The sequence below is a fragment of the Carassius auratus genome, chromosome 23 (assembly GCF_003368295.1).
Source record: "Carassius auratus strain Wakin chromosome 23, ASM336829v1, whole genome shotgun sequence".
Taxonomy (NCBI): Eukaryota; Metazoa; Chordata; class Actinopteri; order Cypriniformes; family Cyprinidae; genus Carassius; species Carassius auratus.
The window spans coordinates 6812915-6834085 of NC_039265.1; the positions used below are offsets into that span (position 1 = coordinate 6812915).

General features: G+C 36.9%; 1 protein-coding gene across 8 annotated transcripts in view; it reads right to left on the minus strand.

Moving 5' to 3' along the window:
- The window catches only part of rgs19 (regulator of G protein signaling 19), a 38642-nt gene extending 17961 nt beyond the window's left edge, over positions 1 to 20681 (minus strand). The window contains exons 1-2 of one of the 8 annotated variants that reach the window (XM_026199485.1): positions 20529 to 20665; positions 11326 to 11436 (exon numbers count right to left, since the gene is read on the minus strand). In XM_026199485.1, the coding sequence (XP_026055270.1) occupies positions 11326 to 11340 (15 nt within the window). In that variant the 5' untranslated portion in view covers positions 11341 to 11436; positions 20529 to 20665. Of the gene's footprint in view, positions 1 to 11325; positions 11437 to 12287; positions 13124 to 14396; positions 14961 to 19491; positions 20470 to 20528 lie in introns of those variants that run through there. The other 7 variants (XM_026199487.1, XM_026199486.1, XM_026199488.1 and 4 more) reach the window with 7 other exon arrangements.
- Between the last annotated feature and the right edge of the window lie 490 nt (positions 20682 to 21171).

Genomic DNA, 21171 nt, shown 5'->3' on the forward strand with positions numbered 1-21171 from the left:
TGCATTACAAGATGGCTAAGGTCACCTAATCCTAAAAACATATTCAATAAATCTAATACCAAATTGTAATATCAACCAATATTGCACCAATATACCATGTATCCCTAAGAGAAACAAAAGCCCCATTTCCACAGCAGGAACTCACCCCAGGAAATACGGACTTTGGGCCAGTACTCAGTGTGTTTCCACCACAGGAATCAGGATCTAAATAAAGTTCTGGGTAAATGTACTCCTCAGAAAGTCCCTTCTCACGAGGTAGTACGTTTTCAAAGGTCTGGAACTTTGGGGCGGTGGGAATTTTGGCGCTAAACTTGCTGATTGGTTGAGTTCACACAGCACTGTATTTTAACCACCAAATATTCACATTATTTTCAAAATATTACTATTATTTGTGTCATGAAATGAAGTTTTAAAAGTTTTGTAGGCGAGAATGTAGTTGTTTAAAACTCAAATCTGCTGTTTATTTATAAAGACAATACTGATTTCAAAATGTGCACTGCTGATTTCAGAGACGTGAGCGCCACGCTATCTGGTAATCTTTGGTCTTTATTTTATTCATCTATTAATATTAAATGAAAAGGCAATGCTGTTTGGCATAATATTTTTTTCATTGTAATGTACGTATGTTCCCTGAATTTATGCGGCTATTGATATGTTTAAATGAAAACGAAAAGAGGAAGTGGTGTTTGATATCATGTTTCGAGGAAAATTTCAGTAGCCAAGGTGAGCTGACTGATGTTATCAAGTACGCTGCTGTTTGCAGAATTACCAGATTTGCGTCATCCTGTCCGCGGGAGTTCACACTACGGAATCGAACTCGCAAAGTCCAAACTACAGAGGATGCAAGTCTGAAATTTGCGTACTTGGTATTGAGAAACGCACACAGACCTATGTCACCAGACTATTTGCCTATTCTTCATGGTACTTCAGACCGCGATGGAAATGAAGACACCAACAGGTCTGGGGGAACAAAGTTCTTGGGACAAATTGTTCCAAGTAATTTCAGTGGAAAAGTGGCTAAACAAAACAATTATTTAATGTACCTTTAATGTATTATTCAATGGTGTCTGTGTTGTTTCTATCAGTCCACCGAAAAAACCAAGTTCCCAAGCAGCTACATGGAACTTCATATTCTGTTTTAATTTCTCTCAGCCTTCGATGGGCTGTAAAGTAGGCAGGAGGAGACATCCCCTCAACACCTACTCCCTCGCTGTTTTCCTTTCCTGACTTTCATTTGGTTTTCTGAAAGTTTTCACAACTTCTCTCCTCGTTCCCCCTCGTGCGTGAAATTCTCTCTCTGCAGCCGCCTGAGGTATTTTTAGCTTTTGGCAGACCCCCATTCACCCTCCCCTCTCCAGCCCTCTTTTTCTTAGCTGGAGAGCTATTTTCTACGCTGGTGTCAGTGGTGGCCAGAAATTTTCACAACACACTCCACACTTCACAAATACTGTCTAAGCAAACAAGGGATAAATCCTCCCCCGTACTTCGTTCTCACAGCACGTGGTGTTGTATTTCCCTCCGGAGAGTCTGTCTGTATTAAACGCCTCTCCTGTTTGCTTTTTTAGCATTGCACAATAACAGTCTCAAATGAGGTCTTGTAAACATTTGTGTTTTTGTTTAGTTTGCATCTTTCTCTTTTCATCTTCTTTTGCTCACTGCAATCAAAGGCTCACAAGTTTCCACAACAGACTACACAGGGATATAACATGGATCTACACAACTGCTTTAAGAATCACAGAATGAATGGCATGTAAACCATAACATGCTTCATGTATTTATGGGTCTAAGATATAATTTGTCCAAATATAAAGACACAGATATGTGTGCATTGGAGGCAAAGTGGCAGCTCAGTCCTTTCTAATTTTGTTAACCCTCCCTTCAATACTGTTAGGAGGGATTTGGTCAAGTTTTGGCAACCCCAAAAACCAACCCAATTGACCCACAGTGAGGGGGTGAAATACACAAAGCAAGAGAAAAAGTGAGTAGATGTGAGACAAGAATGTATGCTGCTTTTTTCAGATTTCTCTGGAGACACAAATCTCAATGCAGGAATCGAAACATAACCGGTAACTGGATGCCAGTTCTTACCAAGTGGCTGTGCCATTTGCTCCAACCAGAATTGAGAAACAAGTATAAAAAACGATCCCTGTAGACATGTAAGAGTGTGGTCCTGTTTACACCTTGTATTGCGGTATGTTTTCAATCAATTTAATCACCAGTCGACAAGGTAGACGCCTAGCAGTTTCCATCTCTTTTGTCTACGTTTGATATCTTTCCTGATTTCTATGGGCAAGTTCATGTATGGGCTTCTTCTGATCTTTTGATGAAATATTGCAAAATAAAAATATTGTGAATAAAAACGTTCACACAATTTACATATGAACATGAAGGAAGACAATAAAAAAAATTTATAAAGAGAGCAGCAGCTTCAAGTTCTGTTCTGATAGTCACAAATTTACGCTGAACACCTTCAATTTGTGTTAGAATCAGTAATGGTAATGGTATTTTAAAAAAAATTAAGAATTAGGTCCGAAGAACACTACAAATCCAGTTGAATGCATTTTCATTTTCAGAAAGTTGACAAACTGTTTCAGACCCCATTTACACCCCGTTGTCTACTTTTGATTGGATTCACAAAAACGCTTCTTAATACAATGTGTTAACAGGGCCTGTGTGTCAAGGTCAACAAGTATCTTAAAATATGTATGTAACTGTTTAATGACAAGAGAAGCTTAATTTAAGTTGTAAAATGTAAACTGTCATGCAAAATGTCATGCGGTGCAACTCCAATATTTTTTTATATGTAATAAAAATGCATAATATTTGTAAAAAAAATTCCTATGAGGTAATACGATACAGAAATACAACCCACAGGAAATCTATTTCTGCAGATGAGAAATAGAGGAGAAGCTAAACGTGTGAGCCAGAGACATGGTGTAAAAGTGATACAAGCCACTGGGAGCTCCAGTGTCATCAGGGCCCTTGTGAAGCACATGGCAGAGACAGAAAGAGAGTGAGAACCGGAATGGAGGCATGCTGGGACGTGTCTCTCTGGGTGGCGCTGCTCTGGTCCTGGAGGACTGAATAAAGCTCTGCTGTTCATGCCCGGGGGCTTAAAGCAATTAAGAGCTCATTTGAGAATTAATCTGTGTGATTATACCCTCAGAATATCACAGATCAGTGCTAGAGGACAGAGCCAGAGAGAGTGGCTTGTTTAAATAATGCCAGGCACTGTGGGCAATTCATGTCAAATGTAGACAAATGAAAACAGGCTCTAAAACACACATACAATCTGTACACATGATTATACAATGGTTACAAAGAGAGCTGTAACCACCCATAACTGGTCTTATAAACTTGGAAACCAAGACAAATTAATATATAGTCCAAGTTGATATATTCTTATACGAACAACCCATCATGAACCTTAAGTGGAACCTAAACCAGTTCAATTTGAATCAGACATAACTGCAAAATGACTCGCAGGGAGTCAGTCTTGAATTCTTGAATTCTGTTGCGTGAATGAAACAGTGCCACACACTCTAACAAGTGGCTATTTAACTAAATCACATATAGATGACCACAAATTTTCACAACTGTTGAATAAAATGTGCATGGATAAATCATTTAGGGAAAACGCACCACTTTTGTTTTTGCCCCATTTTTCATGAGCTGAACTCAAAGATCTAAGACTTTGATTCGAAGACTTTTTCATTTTTGGGTGAACTAATCCTTTAATGCTTAAACATTTAAACTTTAAATGTCTGAGTTTAAACTTTAAATGCCTATAAAGAAAATGAATGGGAAATATACAGATGTCCCAAGGCCGCTTAAAAAATTGGGTATTTACTGCCCTGCTCTGGTTTTGAATGGATGACCTTTAACAGTTTTCAATAAAATGCAATGATTCTTCAAACAGGCAGAGGCATGTAGTTTACATACAAAACAAGTGAAAACACACACTCTCTGATATTTGAGATTGGAATCTCACTTTGCCACGAAAATGGTACTCTTAGTGCTGGCGCTTTATGAGTCAGAACTGCCGCACCTCAGGGGGGAATGTGGTGTCCAGTACAAGAAAGGTCAAAGGTTAAAAGTGCGAGGGCAAATGTTGGGCAGCTATATCATTGGTGCCAAAATCACTAACACTGCTTCAGAGGAATTCCCTCTCAGCTTATATTGTCAGCCAGTGGAGAGATATAATAGTAGAAATTAACTAAACTAAACTCAAATAAACTAAACTAAAAAAGTAAGATGAACTGGTCAAGGCAATATCAGTCTATCACTATACGAATAAGTTTAAAAATAGGTTCTGTCTAGCATTTGTGCAATTTTTAATGCACAGAAAAGCAACATCAGGCTAAATGAACACTTAAATCTCCAGATAAATGGGACCAAGAGCAATACAGAACAGTTGAGTGTCCTGAGACCACCCTGCGGAGACTTGGGGGCCAAACTTGGAGCTCTGGCGAAGTCGAATTGGTCACAGATTCTCAAAATGAGGCTTGAAAATCAGACTGGGTCTTAATGTGGGACAAAGTTACTTCTTACACACAGAAAAACAGCAGACAATTTCACAGAAGTGAAGAGCATTTGCTAACCCTGATCTTGTTCTAACAGGCTCTTGAACTCAAGCTCCCAGTTGAACAAAGAGAACAAGTTTTCATAACTTCACTAACTGTATGTACACACACACACACACACACACAAATCTACTTCAGCATAAAAATTTGTGAGCTAAAAGTACATGTACATTCTCTCTTAAATCAACAACTATCATTGTAAAGCCAAAAACCCTGTGTGAAATAACAGCCACATAGTATTATCACACAAATAGTTTATTTGGTCAACAGATATTTTTAATACCAGAAGCTGCTGTAAGTATACGCCGGAGTTATGCTGTAGTTTGATGTCCTTGTATGGAGATCCCACTATAAATTTCAGCCCATTTTGTGGAGTCACACGGGAAACTAAGACCTCAACTATAAAAACCATCAAGAGCACAATAATGCTTTGCACTGAACTTGCACACTGGCCATTATATAAAATTATATAAATATATATTTTTTTAATAATCACTTTTCCGTACAGTGTGCACATCAATATGCAAATAAAACGAGTAATCCAGGGTTTCCAAATGTACAGTATGAAACAGTGTACAGATTAAGAAGAACCCAGCATTACGTTTAACCAGAGTTTACAGTGACAAGTTTCAAGTGTGAAGAGTCCAAAAGACGGAGAGATAAAGGGACAGGAGAGGAGAGGAAGTGTTGTAACTCTTCAGATGTTGTAAGTGGCACACGGCACTTGAAATCTAATGATTCAGCCGCCACCTCTTCCTCTTTCTAGACGCTCACCTCTCACCAGATCAAACCAGATGTCCCGACAAACAATGAGTACACAACACCACAACTACATTTTTGCTAACATCCGTGCACAATCCAAATGCCCGCTTCATCAGATAACACAGTTCGGTTCAACACAGCTCAATCAGTTTATTTATCTAACACATCGTGTTTAATGTACAGTAGGCTCATGAGGTAGATTTGGAAATTACAGTAACAATATTGAAAAGAAAATGGGTGTAGGATTTAATAAACAATTTTTGGTAGTTTATGTTGTACACTACCACACCCATTTCAAAAATAGAGTAAAAACAATAACATTTTCAAATATTACAATTTAAAATGACACATTTCTGTTTCAATATAGGCCTATTTTAAAATGTAATTTATTCCTGTGATGCAAAGCTGAATTTTCAGCATTATTACTCTTCAGTGAAACATGATCCTTCAGAAGTCATTCTAATATGCTGATTTGCTGCACAAAAGAGCAACTTTGCTGCACAAAAGAGCAACTTTGCTGCACAAAAGAGCAACTTTGCTGCACCAAAGAGCAACTTTCCGCTATTTACTCAACTTTACATGACGAGAAGCTGAGGTTTATGTCATACTAGTGTTTGCTAATAACATTGACACATGACACTTGGGTGACTTGTAAAATACCATGTGCCACCTCAAAGAGCTGGGATTAAAAAGAAGAAGTGTCCTGTGCCCATGATTGCAGTCCGTAACATGTACAGTACCAGCTTCCTCTGTGAGTCAATACAACAGCCTCTCTCCTGGCAGCTAGTGGGGGATCAAAAGGTCATGACCCCTGAGAAAACAGGGCTAATGTGAACTGTTACAGTTACCACAAGTCTGAGCTGGTGACTGAATAAAGAGCTTGATTTTATTAACGTAGGAAGTTCTTTATGAATAAAAGGGCTTTTTCCGGATCCACCAATTCTGAAAAAGACTAACGGTATTTCAACTTCCTGGTGGGAAACTCAAATGGGAATTGAGAAACATTGCTGTCAGCCTCTTTCCCCATCAATAGTGGATGATCTCCTCACATGCCATCCCATGATACATTATTTGATACTAGCGATTCTGAACTGTATTAGTCCTGAAGCTTTATGGTGTCTTATATCTGTGCTATATATGAACTCAACATGTGAAGAGAATTGAAATTCTATTTGGCTGATGAAATTTGAAGTAAACCACTCCATGATTGTTAGTTAAAAGCAAAACAATGACTTAAGATGTACAAAAAGATTCAGAAAAGCATTAGTGGTCTACGAAAGTAAGAGTTTAAAAGAGGGAGCTGCCTCAGAGAAACAATGAGAAGAGGAAGTGGTTTCATTCAAGAGCAACCGCACCAGAGCAGCGGCCCGCCAAGAACGGGCTACGTTTTAGACTTAAATCACTGCAAACACACATCACAGCCATTTAAAGCAACACAGGGCTGTATTTGTAGCTTCTCTTTCACTCTGTCACATGACTGAACTATCACATTTGTTTGGAGATTACAGCATGAGGCTGAGCAGAAACGGTCACATTGCAAACTCACCCAACTACTGATGGGGCAAACTGGATGATATCAGTTAACTTTTCAATATGAAACCCAATTTAAAATGTTTAAGAGTTTCTTTACTGGTTAGCTGCTAGCACGCACATTACTGCTAAGAATGATTTCATTGAACAGAATACAACAGAAGCTTTAGCAAGCATTCATGCCATGTCACAATTACTGTAATTACTAGATGACAACCTAAACGTTCAACCCTGAGCAGGAGAAATCAACAGATAAAGTTGTCATTAATAAACTTTCAACTTTATTTAGCTCTTTTAGTAGAACATTAGACATTATGCAAGTCTTGAGTGTTTTTAATGTTTCTGTATGTGTTCTGTACTAGTTCTAATTATGATTTCTTTTACAAGTCAGAATCTCATAATTGTGGTAATATTGACATGACATTAAGGGTATAGTTCACCCAAAAATTTAAATAACCCTATGAATTACTCACCATATGACTGTCTTTTTCAGAGGAATGCAATCTGAGTTATATTAAAAATGTCCTGGCTCTTCCAAGCTTTATAATGGCAGTGAATGGGTTTTGAGATATTGAAGTCTAATAAAGTGCACCCATCCATCATAAAAAGTACTCCACTCCGTTTTTCAGTGCTGTCTGCGCCGATTTGGTGCACTTCTTCAGCAAAATAAAGGGGTTGCACTTTATTTTACAGTACGTCTACTTACATGTACTAACAGTGTACCTACCAAAGAAAGTACTGGTAATATAAGGTAACTGCATGGGGTAGGGTTAAGTTTAGGGGTAGGTTCAGGTTAAGTACCCAGTTTTTACCTAGTTATTGTAATTACTAATATAAGAACACAGTATGTACAGAACTGCAAAATAAAGCCCCATCACATCTTTGCTGTGCTGTAAATTATATTATTTTTGCGCAATGCTAACAAAAAGACTAGGTGTCAGTCAGCTGCGACAGCATCCATCTGTCGCTTCGCATAATGGAAATGCCTTTTGCTTTGCATAACATAAATTGATTTTATTCATTATATTACAGAACCAGCTTTACTGAAAAATGTGCATTAAATATTGCATGTGATTTATTGTGCAGCCATAGTTATGAGTTAGTCATGGCATCTTTCAGCTCCGACTGAAACATGAGACCGCGGTCTGAAGTTTGCACTGGCATGAGAATTAGCACTCTTTCGATAAAAAGTGATTACAGGGAACGGTTGGATACACTTAAATTAAAATGCTTCTTTTAAATGCTATTTTATTAGTTCTAAAATGCTCGTTAAAAGAGTTTAAATATATGTAATATTGCAAACTATGTTGTATTCACCCAATTAAATTCAATTTTGTCCATGTGGTCTTGCTTAATAAATATTTACCTTTTGATTATTGGTGTTGCCTCTAATAATTCTGTGTGCGATTTTTAATTTCCAGCCCATTTCAAGGAAGCAATATAATAATTTTTAAACAATAGTTTACTTCAAATAAAACAACCAAGCATGTTGGGTAAAAACATTAACACAACCAGCTCGGTCAAAATAACCCAGCGTGTGTTCTGTCCAAAAAAAATACACGGAGCTGGGTTGCCAAATAACCCAAGTTTTCTTGTTTTTAACCCAGCAACTTGTTTTTTTTAAGAAAGTGCAGAAGAAAGATGCTCACACAAATTTCTTGTGTTGACCATAAAAACTTATATCTGTGTGCTGTGCTTAATACATGTCTACACTACTGACAATGGATAATACACCTTTTTTACTTCTGAAATTTCAACAAAAGTTCACTAATGTGACTGGACCAAGTATTTTCACATGGCATTAAAATAGTATACTATTGTGTGAAAAGAAGCATAAAGGTGTGATCACATTAGTACTTTTTTTGCAGGCAAAGCAGGTCCGTTGCCCAGTATTACACTGATTCGTCTGGGAATCCGTCTGGGAAATTGTTTTGCCTCATGCATCCCTCATAAGAATTTCCAGATCACAGATTCCTATTGAAACGACAGCATTTCCCCAATGGAATTTCACTGTACAAAGGTAAATGTGCCCTAAACTTAAAATACGAAATAATTAATTTCACAATTTATAGCTTTGTTTATTTAACATTATATGTAACAATTTAAAAGTCATTAATGCCGTATTTACTTAGTAATTTAGCCATCATTTTTCTTAAATCAAATATGCTGGAGGAGGTATGTTGGAAACACTGTGGACCCATTTGTTCATAACAATGGCATCTAGCTGTAGGGGCTAACAGGGTCATGCTAACTAGCTCAACCTTGACCACATGATTCTACTAAGAATACGTCTCAGTATACAGTGTATACTGCAGTATGCAAGCATTCTGTTCTATACATAGCCTACAATGTTCATGCATGTTCACCACAGCACACCAACACGGTGACAGAAAATCAATCCTTGTAAGACTGGAACCTGGAGCTTTTTGGAACGCAGCCCAGATCCACTAGGCCACACCACCTCCATTCCTTTAAAAAAAGACATAGCCACTTGTTTTCTAAAATAAGTATCATAACCAACAGGCTTGAGAGCACAGAGCACCCCCGACATGGCATCAAGCGTGAGAAACCCAGGGATCTCCTGAGGGCAAGAAACTTAACCCAGAAGAGGGGGAGGGAGACAGAGAATGTGCACTGATGTTCGGCTTTCTATATATATATATATATATATATAGTCCTACTTTAGTCTATGGAGCGGGGAGGAGCTCCGCAGAAAGATGTGCAACTAAATAAACTGCTGGAGATAGGAGTAAGCTGCTCTGTGCTGTTAAAGACAAGAGAAAAACTCCCTTTCACACACACACACACACACACACACACACACACACACACACACACACACACAAGTAGAATGAATGTCTGTCTGCTTGTCTGTTTTTAGATCTAAATCTTGCTTTCCTCTAACTTTATCCAGATGCCATGGCAGACTGGCCATGAATCATGTGACTTATCGCTCCCTCCCTCTGCTGACTTCTCCTTTCTGTCTCTCATGCTGTCTCAGCTTCCCAGCAGTCTTTGTCTCTTTGATGAAGATCTCTCGTTCTCCATCCATCTCTGCTTTTTCGGAGAGCGTTAATAAAAAAAGACTAGCAAAGAAAGTGTGTGTGTGATTTTAAGGAGTAACGCATGTTTGAAAATTACAGGAATTTAGCAAAACATTTAAAATGTGATTTTTACTTTCTAGAGCTTAACGTAGAACACAAAAATATGTCTTTAGGGATCTAGTAATTAGTAATAATTAGCTTAATTTAGGCTGACTTGAAATAACTTTATGGGAGGTTCTAATAAATTGGTGTGTGTGTGCAATAGGCAAGAAGAAAAAGAAGATTATTAAGGAGAGGATAAGAAAGCAGAAGAGACTAGATATGATGTGAGGAGTGGAGAAAAGAGAATGAAGAGAACGAAAGAAAAGAGCGGAGACTTGAGCATGCTGCAAACAACTCAAGAAACTACCAGAATACTTCTCTCAAGTGTTAAACACAAAGAGCAAAAGAAAACACAAATAATGCTAAACATCAGAGGGATTGCTGATATATGGGTTTAACCAGAACCAGACAGGTCTGCAAACATGTTTCACATTTTCTGCCATGATTTTGGAGGGAAAACTTCTGGAATGGAGTTGGTAAAGTTCAGTAGACTGAGCTGGGAGTGCTTCAATCCCATAGATAGCGTTATCAAATTATCAAAAACTTTTAAATGATTAGTTCACACAAAAATCTAAATTCTGTCATCATTTTATCTCCCTCGGGTTGCTGTTACCTTGTATGACTTTCTTCTGCAAAACACAAAAGAGGATATTTTAACCCTCTCAAGGCAGGCATTGCAGATTTGCAACAGTAAAGTAACTAAAAACCTTATTACTCCAGATACATATTTTATGAATCTGGAGTACTAAAAACTTTACTATAGGTTACTAAATTTACTAAGTTACTAAAACTTAATTTGAACCTGAGAGGGTAAACACTTTTGGTAACCAAATTTTGGTGACCGCCAACTTGTATTGTATTTTCTCAAAATATATTCCAAGTTCCACAGAAAGTAATTCATACAGGTTTGAAACAACATGAAATAACTGGGAATTTTCAATTCTACTGCAAAAGTAAAGACTCTTTACTGGTTATCTATGTTTCCATGGAACCTTTCCATTCCACAAAATGTTCTTTATAGTGCAGAAAGGTTCTTTCGATTATTAAAATTTTCTTCAAACTAAGAAAAATGGTTCTTTTAAGAACTGTTCACTGAAATGTTCTTTGGGGAACCCAAACGGTTCTTTTATGGCCTCACTGCGACCCCACTTTCTAAGAGTGCAATTCCACATGGACTTGAATAAATCAAACGGACAACACAGTAACTAAAATGGACAAAGCACATCAAAACACTCTTCAACCCACTAAACCACCACGAAAACACCGCAAACACAAAGAGCAATGAAAGAAAAAAGGCCAGTTACCAGAATGTCCATCATGGCTTGGCGGAGGGCAGCCTACTAGTCTTAAAATCCTCAATGATGTTAAATGCCTGGACACATGCATGTCATCCCCCCGCAGGCTGCGGACCTCTCCTTCACACACAAACACACACAGCACAGGCCAGAGAGCACAGGAACACACAAACGGGGAAACAGTAAGACACAGACAGACACACAAATAGGGAGAGAGAACGGTGAGGGAGAAAAAGAGAAACAGACTTTATATTAGTCACATCAAGCAAATGCTCCCACTTAAATCTATGAGTTTATGTTTTATGAATTAGGCTAATTCATTCAGGCATGTTAAGTTTAATCATCTACTAAAATGAGCATATGGTAGCAGACTGTGAAACGTTAGGGGGAGATTAAAATAAAAACATTTTCAACAAAATCATTTCAAGGCAAGTAAACACCCTGGACAGATGGCCAGGCCATCACAGGGATTTTAAAATATAAGTCCATAAAGCACCTTACAAAACACTCAAACTTACAAAAATATTTCACACTGTCCTAACCAAATATGAAACAATGATGCAACACGGTTAGACTTGCCTCATTGGTCCAAACCCCTCCTCCACATTTACACTAGTGTTCAAAAGTTTAGGGTTGGTAAGATTTTATTGTGAAATATTATTACAAAGTTTTCTTAAGCATGTTTTAGAAATTGATTTCTGTGATGCAAAGCTGAATTTTCAGCATCATTACTCCAGACTAATAACGTGAACATTTCAAATAATATGAACATTTCTTATTAATATCAGTGTACAAGAGTTATACTTAATATGTCTGTGATAGGCCTACTTTTGCAGGATTCTTTGATGAGTAAAAAGTTTGCACAAACTCTTTTAACATTATAAATGTCTTTACTTTCAATTTTTTTGTCCTTGCTGAATATAATTATTAATTTCTTTAAAACAAACAAACAAAACTGACCCCAAACTTACCCTAACCCTAAAAATGTTCTGATCTGTTGCGTCACATCATGCAGCTTCCTCATATTCCTTGTGGAAAGACATCATCTCATCTCATCATCTCAGCTTTCCATATAGCTTCATTTGACATACACAAAATAAGGGCTTGGAGTGTTCCTACATTCTCTTGCAAGTAAACTTCCATGATTTTTCAATTACCTTAATGTTTATGGTTACTAGATGAGGAAAGCTAAAAGCATATTATAAACTGTACTCTAAAAGATGGGAGAACTGAACATAATTAAAATACATAATTTATTGCATTTTCAGTGATTTGTTAATGATTCTATTCATTTCCATGACTTTTCCAAGCCTGGAAATTACACTTTTTAATTCCCTGGTATTTACAGGACCATGGGAATGCTGGGAATGAACCACAATCTATTCAGTAGGTTGTACCTTAATGTCAAAGGTCACATCTCATTTTCACTACAAATGTTTGCTGGACTTTCTATTAGGGTTGCACCGAATCTAGGATTCCGATTCGGTCGAATACTGGGCTTTTTGACGGGGTTTGTTTCGGCCGAACCTTAGGTTTTTTTTTCACCGAACCGAACCCAAGGCTTGCGCTACTCTGGTCGACGTCACGTGGCCGTTGATTGCATGAAGGTGTTTATATGAGGAAGAACAAGGCCCGACAGTTCACTCTAAACTAAACTGTTTAGGAATCTTGAGCGCCTGGGACGATTTATACTGTAGCAATACAGAGCCAGCCAGTCACATCGGGTGCTGACGTGGAGATTAGCGTTTTTTTTCGGTGAGGCTTTGATTCCTCTTAGAGAGGATCCTCTTCAGTGGTGGAAGACAAACCAGCAGCGATTTCCCTTGCTGGCAAAAATGGCAAAAATCTACCTCTGTGCCCAGTGAAAGACTTTTCAGTACTGCTGGGGACATTCGTTCCCACACTCGCAACCGGCTGTCACCTGTTAATGCAGAGCGTCTTCTTTTTTTTTTTTAAATTAAACTCATTCCATGTGAAAGATTTGAGGGTTTACGTTAATTTAATTATGATGCAGGAGATGTGTGATCTTCCGTAATATTTTTCGTAATATTTGGCTACTGTTCTAATCGTAGCCTATCCTACTGTTATAAACGAAAACTAAACAGCCTACTATCCATGTTTATTGAGTTAATGTTCAATAACATTAATTTCAGTTGAGTCACCAAACATATTCTGATTTTTAAAAAGAAAAGAAAAAGAAAAAAAAAAACTTTTCTTTGCATTGCTGCACTTTTATTTAAAGGTTTTGGTTGTTTACTTGGGTAAGCATAAGCTTGGTAATTGTCAAAAAAGTTTTTCTCACTTTTTTTTTTTTTTTACAGTTAAAATTAAATAAAATGAAAAATCCATTGCTGTGGACGTTGTTTACTTCATTAATGTGTTTTACTGTGTTAATGGAATAAGGATGCGAGTAGGATTTGGTATTCGGTTTCGCATTCGGCCGAATCTTAAACATTGGATTCGGTATTCGGCCGAACCCCAAAAATCTGGATTCGGTGCATCCCTACTTTCTATACTTGTAAAACTCTGTTAAAACTTATTTTCAATGTTTTGTTGGCTGATCTATACACACCAAAGTACATATTAGCCTTGTTTCCATTCACATTGAATCAAATATGGCACCTTATCTTCTGATCCACACTATACTGAAAATATCATACAAATGACATGGAATCAAAGCAGAGTCAAAGTACGTCTAATTCATTCTGAGAACTTAACCAATATCGAGCAATACTAAATCACCATGCACTGCTTGTCTAAACTTGTCTAAAATGTCAAATAAAGATCTGCCAAGAATCGCCCACAAAACATGATCAAATCAGCCCCAGATGTTCAGCCAGCTGCCACGACCCGGTTTCACCCTCAGATTCGAGCTAAAGGGTCAATCAGTCCATGACCCAATGAACAACTGGCATATGCTCTTATATATGACTGAACATTGTACTTTTATTAATATTTATCATTTATTTAATGCATGTAATAGTACTTATACAACCACTACTGATAATATAATCTTACTTCCCTCAATACTCTCGTTAAAACAAACTATTAATAGCACTATAGATCGGACTGATACTTACATGGTTGCTGGTTTTGTGGGGTAGATAAATATCTCTGGACTGTCAACTAACCTCTACTAGATCTTCTGGTGAGGGGTTTGTGACTACGTAGGGAACTAAAAGGCACTGCTGAGTCTGCTATGGCCAAAATCTCCTACTTCCCTTTTGACACTGTGAAGGAGAGAGGAGGAAGGGGAGCTATACATGAAAAGAGGAAACGGTCAACAGAAGACTGGGGAAGAAAAGCGGACATTGGCGAGAACATGCGTAAGAAAAAGCAGAGACGGAAGGCAAGAACATGAGCGCTCAAAGTAGAAGGGAGTGGTTTTTGTTAGCCTGCCTCTCCACAGAGACAATGTGGTGTTTCAGGCATGTATATATTATGAATTTGCATTTGGAAACTTGAAAAATTACATAATCAAACTGGCTTCATTAGCTCAGAGTTAAGAATGCTTTGGCCTGAAATGAATACTCCCGCATCGTTTATGTTGTTCCAAACCTGTATGCTCTTTTCCATGCATTTATATAGAATGGTGAATAGAGCTTTCAAGTTTCAAAAGTAACAAAAAATTCAAAATAAACATCTAAAGGGATAATTCACCCAAAAATGAAAATTCTGTCATTAATAGTAAGGGCATTGTTAAAACAGTTCATGTGACATCAACCTTTATTTTATGAAGCTACCAGAATACTTTTTGTGTGCAAAGACAACTAAAATAATGACTTTTTTCAATTCGGATTCCATTAAAAAAAAAAATGTTAACTTGTGTTCCAATGATCGAAGGTCTTGCTGTATTGAATGACATGAGGGTGAGTAATTAATGACACACTTTTCCTTTTTTTGGTGAACTAGGCCCTATCCCTTTAAATCAAGTGTTTCATAGGACTCCACTTATGAACTGATCATATGAAGAGATACAATAGAATTGTAAAAGGAACAGACTGAATCATTAATTAAGATAATTAACATTATAATCTCTGCATCAGTCAGCTGCTAATTTGAGAATCACTGCAAATGAATCACCAAGTCAATGAGTTGAATCCTAAAACAGAATCTGTCCAAATCATAAATTAATAATTCAAACTGATTTTATAAACAGAATCAATGATTCGTTGAAATGATTTGACTGGAACAGTTTGGACGGAAGAAGAAAGTGGGATTTTCAGTTAGTAATGACTTACTATTTCTCACACAAAGAAATCATGACTTCAGAAGTCGTGGAATATTACAAAAAAATTGTATACACCTCTTTATGACCCTTTTTGCATCATTTTTCTGAAGCTTGGAAGAAGCCTGTCTATGGAAAATAGTGACGAGTGTAAAGTCATACTGCTTTAGAAATACATGAGATGGGTGAGTAAATAATGTTGCAAAGACATGATGTATTGGAATGTAGAATGCAAAGGTAAATTAACATTAAGTGTAAATGAGGTCATCGGATGCAAAATTCACTTTTACATGTTGTTTGCTCCAGAATGACACAAGTGACATTTTTCTTACAGCGAAACCAGACTAATCTGCTGGTGACGTGCACTCCAGCCTTTCCCATCAACCAGCAAAACAACAATGGCGCAATAAACTCTTGTTCACACAAGTTGTTTATGTGTACACTCGAATTCTTAGGTTGTAAACTGAAGGGTCATGACCCAAATCTGAGTTCTGTTCTGACAGGGGTTATGGACAGCAACAATATAATCACTACTACATGCAAAATAAATGTTTTGTAACACCATACATTTGATTTTGGGAATATAATTAGATGTGTTTGTTGCGAAAGCCTCGCATTCATCAAATTTGACAGTGTTTTGGCACGTATTCATTTCTCACTTGCTAAACTGAAACGTTTGATTCAAAAGTTGCTTGACAGGACCTTATCCTTGAAAACCGTCAAAAAACTGTGCATGATGTCTGTCTTTATCAGGGACGAGTTCTGATTCAGCTCCAGATTTAAATTGTATTAAACTATTTAAATGTTTGTTTCACAGATGTTCTTCTGGCTTCTCTGCAAATGTATGTAATTTTTATTTCGAGGCTTGTTTTTGCCAGGGAATGATACCAGCATTGTATTTAATAATGAAACAAACCGCATCATGAAAAACAATCTTGGTTGTTGCTGGACAGTATTTGTCCCTTTAACAACATTCTGACAATTTAACAACTCGGTCTTTTCCTTTTTATCTATTGATCAATAATCACAGTTTTACCAACAAAGCTTGTCAAAAACATCAATAAAATGCTTTTGTTATAAGTAGTTAACACACACATATATAAATATTCTTCGTCTGAGTTTGCTTACTTGCTCTGCCAAAGCTTAACGTCCATCGTCGGCATACAATATGCCAGAAGTGATTAAAATACAGTATTTTCAAAATATGTTAGTTTTAAAAAAACAAATTCTCTTCAACAAGCAGACTAAATATTTATCTAGTCACAGGTTGTAGTAAGCTAATATGCTAACTGAAGATCAAAATGTCCACATAGCATTCATTTGTAGATAATATTGCTAAAAACTAAAATGAACACATATCAATGTGATTGAGGATGTAATCTTTAGTATTATTTATTATTATATTCTTTTTTTGAAGTTGAATTAATGTGTCATTGTCAGATTTTGTCAGGCTTTGTGTATTCTGTATTATTTGTCCACCCCGTCATGTGCTGGTCCACCCTGTCATCTTAATATTTTACAATAATATTTTAAATAATAATTCAATCAAATCTATATAATCCAGTGTGTTCAATAGCTAGATGGGAGGGCAAGAACATGCAAACAAAAAAAAAATGCATCCAAATATCACAGTTTTCTCCAAATAAGAAAAATTACTTTTTGAGCATAGACCTGAAAATGACAATTCCAATTTAAATTGTTATAAACTGTGAATGCTTTGGAGCACAGACTTAAGATTGGTCTTCTTTAGAAAACAGATTATTATAGAAGAGAAGAAAAAAAAAGTTATAAAATGTATATTACAAGAAAGTTATGGAAGTTTAAGTTCATGAAAATATAAAATGTAAAAATGTAAATATTTATATTTTATACAAATAAAAAAAAAAAAAAATATATATATATATATATATATATATATATATATATATATATATATATATATATATATATATATATATATATATATATATATATATCTTACAAAGAAAAAGTCTAACTTTAAAACTGCCAGAAAATTAAAACAAAAAATCTGAAGTTGTGTTCCAAATTTGAGGTTAATATCTCAAAAAATGAGCTTTCAGTGAGATTTTGTTTGGGCATAGTGCCAAGCTTTTCCACTAGATGACCATCAAACCCCATTAGTAAACATAGAAGCGCGTCAAAAATGGAGAATCTATTGTTTTTTTGTTTCTTTATATTCAAAACACTTTCAGACATTTTTTCATGCTAACTTTTGGACACATGACATGAAAATTAATAAAGGATTTTACAGATTTTTCATGATTTCATATGAGCATCACTATTTCAAACTAAAGGTCAGAACTCGCTCTCTGATTCTGATGATATTCTTCTTGCAAATTAATAAATTACAGTTGCTCTGTAAAATATTTCACAAATTATTCACCAAATATGAAAACGAGTCTTTAAGCTTTCAAACGATATAATGTAAAAGGACTCGGTTGCAACTTGAAATTGTGACTCACTTTTGTTTTCAAATGATTTTGCTAAGTGGTGTTCTGATTGAATTAGGGCTTCAGAGGGAGCGACTGGCCCCTTATGAACCCTGCACAACCCTGAAGGCCCTGAATAAGGGAATCATTTATTCAGGATTCTGCTCCAGTGACTGGTCACATTGCTTTTCTATTTTCTCTGGTTTTGTTCACTCAGGAACTGCTGTTGAATAATGCCCATACAGCAGGCAGAATGAGTTTAGTTTTTATCTTGCAATAGGATGTGGTTAAAGATATCTCTCTCTGCAAACCTTACTGGAACTTTTTTTTTTTTTATATATATGCAAATTTGCAAAAACAATACACATTTTTCGATCTTTATCACATCATTTTAGTCTTTAAAGGTCAGTAAATGTAAAATTAGACTAAATTGACGGTTAATTATAATTGGGCATTTATTTTCAATCCAGAGATGAACACAATATCAAAGTATTCAATACGCATGTTTAAGTTAATAGAAACAGAAAACATCTTACAGCACGATTTCCTGTCTACATTACACATCCTTGTAAATAGAACGAGTTGGAAGTACTACACCCAATAAAAAAAAAAAATGTTGTCAAAACTTAAGTTTAGTGGCTTCCACTCGACAAACTGAAGCCATCAATATTTGCACATTTAAAGGCTGATAAAAACTAACTATCCAGCACAGTGTTTCCAGCATTTTTTTATGCCAACAGTTTAATTGAATTTGATGATGACTCTTCTTGCACTACACAGATTTTTGTCCAAAAAATACTGTCTAGAATGAGAATATCCCACCCCTCAAAACAGACTGCAACTGTCTGTGAGGTCTACTGACAATTTTACAAATAATAATACATTAAAAATAAATAACTAAATAAAAGCCATTGGAATTATCTTGCTCAAACTTGCTTTTTTCATCGGAAACACGTCAACACAAGAAAGAATGTAACAGGGTTCTTAAAGTACTACTACTACTAATAATCTCTCGGTCTCAGTGGCTGACTTAAATTTAGTTTAGCTACTTTTCAATGCTTTAATCTCTGACATATATTTATATACTCTCTATCTCGGCTCACATTTTCAGAGATAACAATCTGGTTTAATTAATTTCAAATGCACTACTAGAAAGACAATGCAAACAATGTTCCCTGTGAACTTAAGAGTGTGACTTTGTGGAACAACTGAAGTAAGCTCACTAAATCTGATTCCTGGTACAGCAGAGATGCTGCAGATATCAAAGCAGCTGAGTTTGACTGGCATGCTCACGTGGAAGCTTACTCGGTGTTTCAAAACATTCAGTCATTCTTTTGGCTAAATATAGACCTCGTTGTTGTCGCCACAAACTAGGAAGGATACATGCGGAGCCTACACTAGGATACATTTAATTTCGTCGAGTAACAGACGGCCAGCAAAAACTAGGCATGACTTCTTCAGAGAAAAGTCATCGACTGGACACAAATATCTCTTTACCTCGGGAATTCTCGCTCTGACGTCAGAGCTGCACGCGCGCTGTGTCTCCCCTCCGGTTCCGCAGCGACACGCGCGAACGCGTTCAAAGCGCCGCCACGCGACACCGCGGCGGCGAGCACGCGCACACGCGCAATTCATTCACCCGAAGGTCCCGCGCGCGTCTCGCGAACGCGCTTTACTACACAGCCAGCTAAAGGTAAAGAAGAGAATCTTGCGAGACGAAAACGACATGCGAAAACACACACAAAAGGGCGTTCGGGCTTTATTCTCCTTTGCTTACATAAAATATGCGGTTAATTTATAGAAATGCATAAGTCAACGGCAGTGACAGATGATAACCTGAGCTTTATCCTCCCCCACTTCCTAGATGTTTGATTTGAAAACATCCCCATCACACAGCGCTATAATCCGTGCATCAGCTTTCACTCTCCGTTGCTCCGAAATGACACAAACCAACCGAATCAGCCCATACTGCTCAACGGATAGCGATTTAAAACAACGACTGAGGTGAAACCGGAATGCGCTATGCAAATGTTGTTTCATTTGAGATGAAAAATCAAACCCGTAATGCCCGTGACACACACACATGCACCGGTCTTCCTGTAATAACTGTACACTGAAAACACATCACTCCCGGAGCACGACTGCTGCATAGGGCTCGCTAAATACAAATTACAACAAATGACAACTCAGTTTAGCTTTCCAAACACACATCTATCTCATCCTGATAAAGCGAAACGAGCAGAAACAGAGACGCGAAGATAAGCGGCATTCCCTCCTCGACTGCGAATAAGCGCTGTAACGTTAGTCTCTCGTTGACATTCAAGCGCTTTATTTCTAGGAAACCTTCGTCCTCACCAAGCCTCAGAAGTAAGTTCCTGCCCATTAGACTATACAAAAAACAAATGCAGCAACAGAAGATTAGGATTTACGGAGGACGACCCTTTCATCGGGGGGAAAAACGGGAAAGAACCCACCATCCACTGGCGAACTCAACGTTCACGCTGTTGAAAAACGCTAAGGATGACAATACTTACAAACTTAGCATTAAAACGATCTGGAGGGCGGTAGCCGTTTCGTTTTCTGAAGCACATCCGTTTGTTTTTTGGCTGTTTTTGTGGGTAAAATACAGTATCTTTTCTTTTCCTCCAATGTTCCAGCTTGAGAATCGACACCCTTACGGAGGCAATCTGGGGATGAATTGCGCATGCGCTGATTTAGACAGTTCTACTCAGTCGATTGACGAAGGACTTCCTCAGTGGTCATTTCCAACTGATCTTTTCAAGTTGAGCTTCCTATAATCATACAGCTGAAATATAGCACACCATGTGTTGATTAAACAATAAATCAATACCGTTTGTATAAAGAACACTTTTTGTGGGGTTACAAAGCTATTGGGATTTGAGTCATAGAATAAGGCTGAATGTGCTTTGCATTACTTGACTTTTAAACAGCCCATAATTTGAGAAAAGTTTCCCCTTTTCTCTCAAATATAGGCCTATGTGGATAACCTGAGCATTTGTATACTGTAACTTCTATTCTACTTAAATATGTTTATGACATTTTTACAGGAATAATACTTTACTGACAGAAAATCAGACATAAGATGTTTTAAATTACACAGAATGTCAATTAACCCAGCCATAATTGTTTAATAGATTATAATCACTTCTTTATACA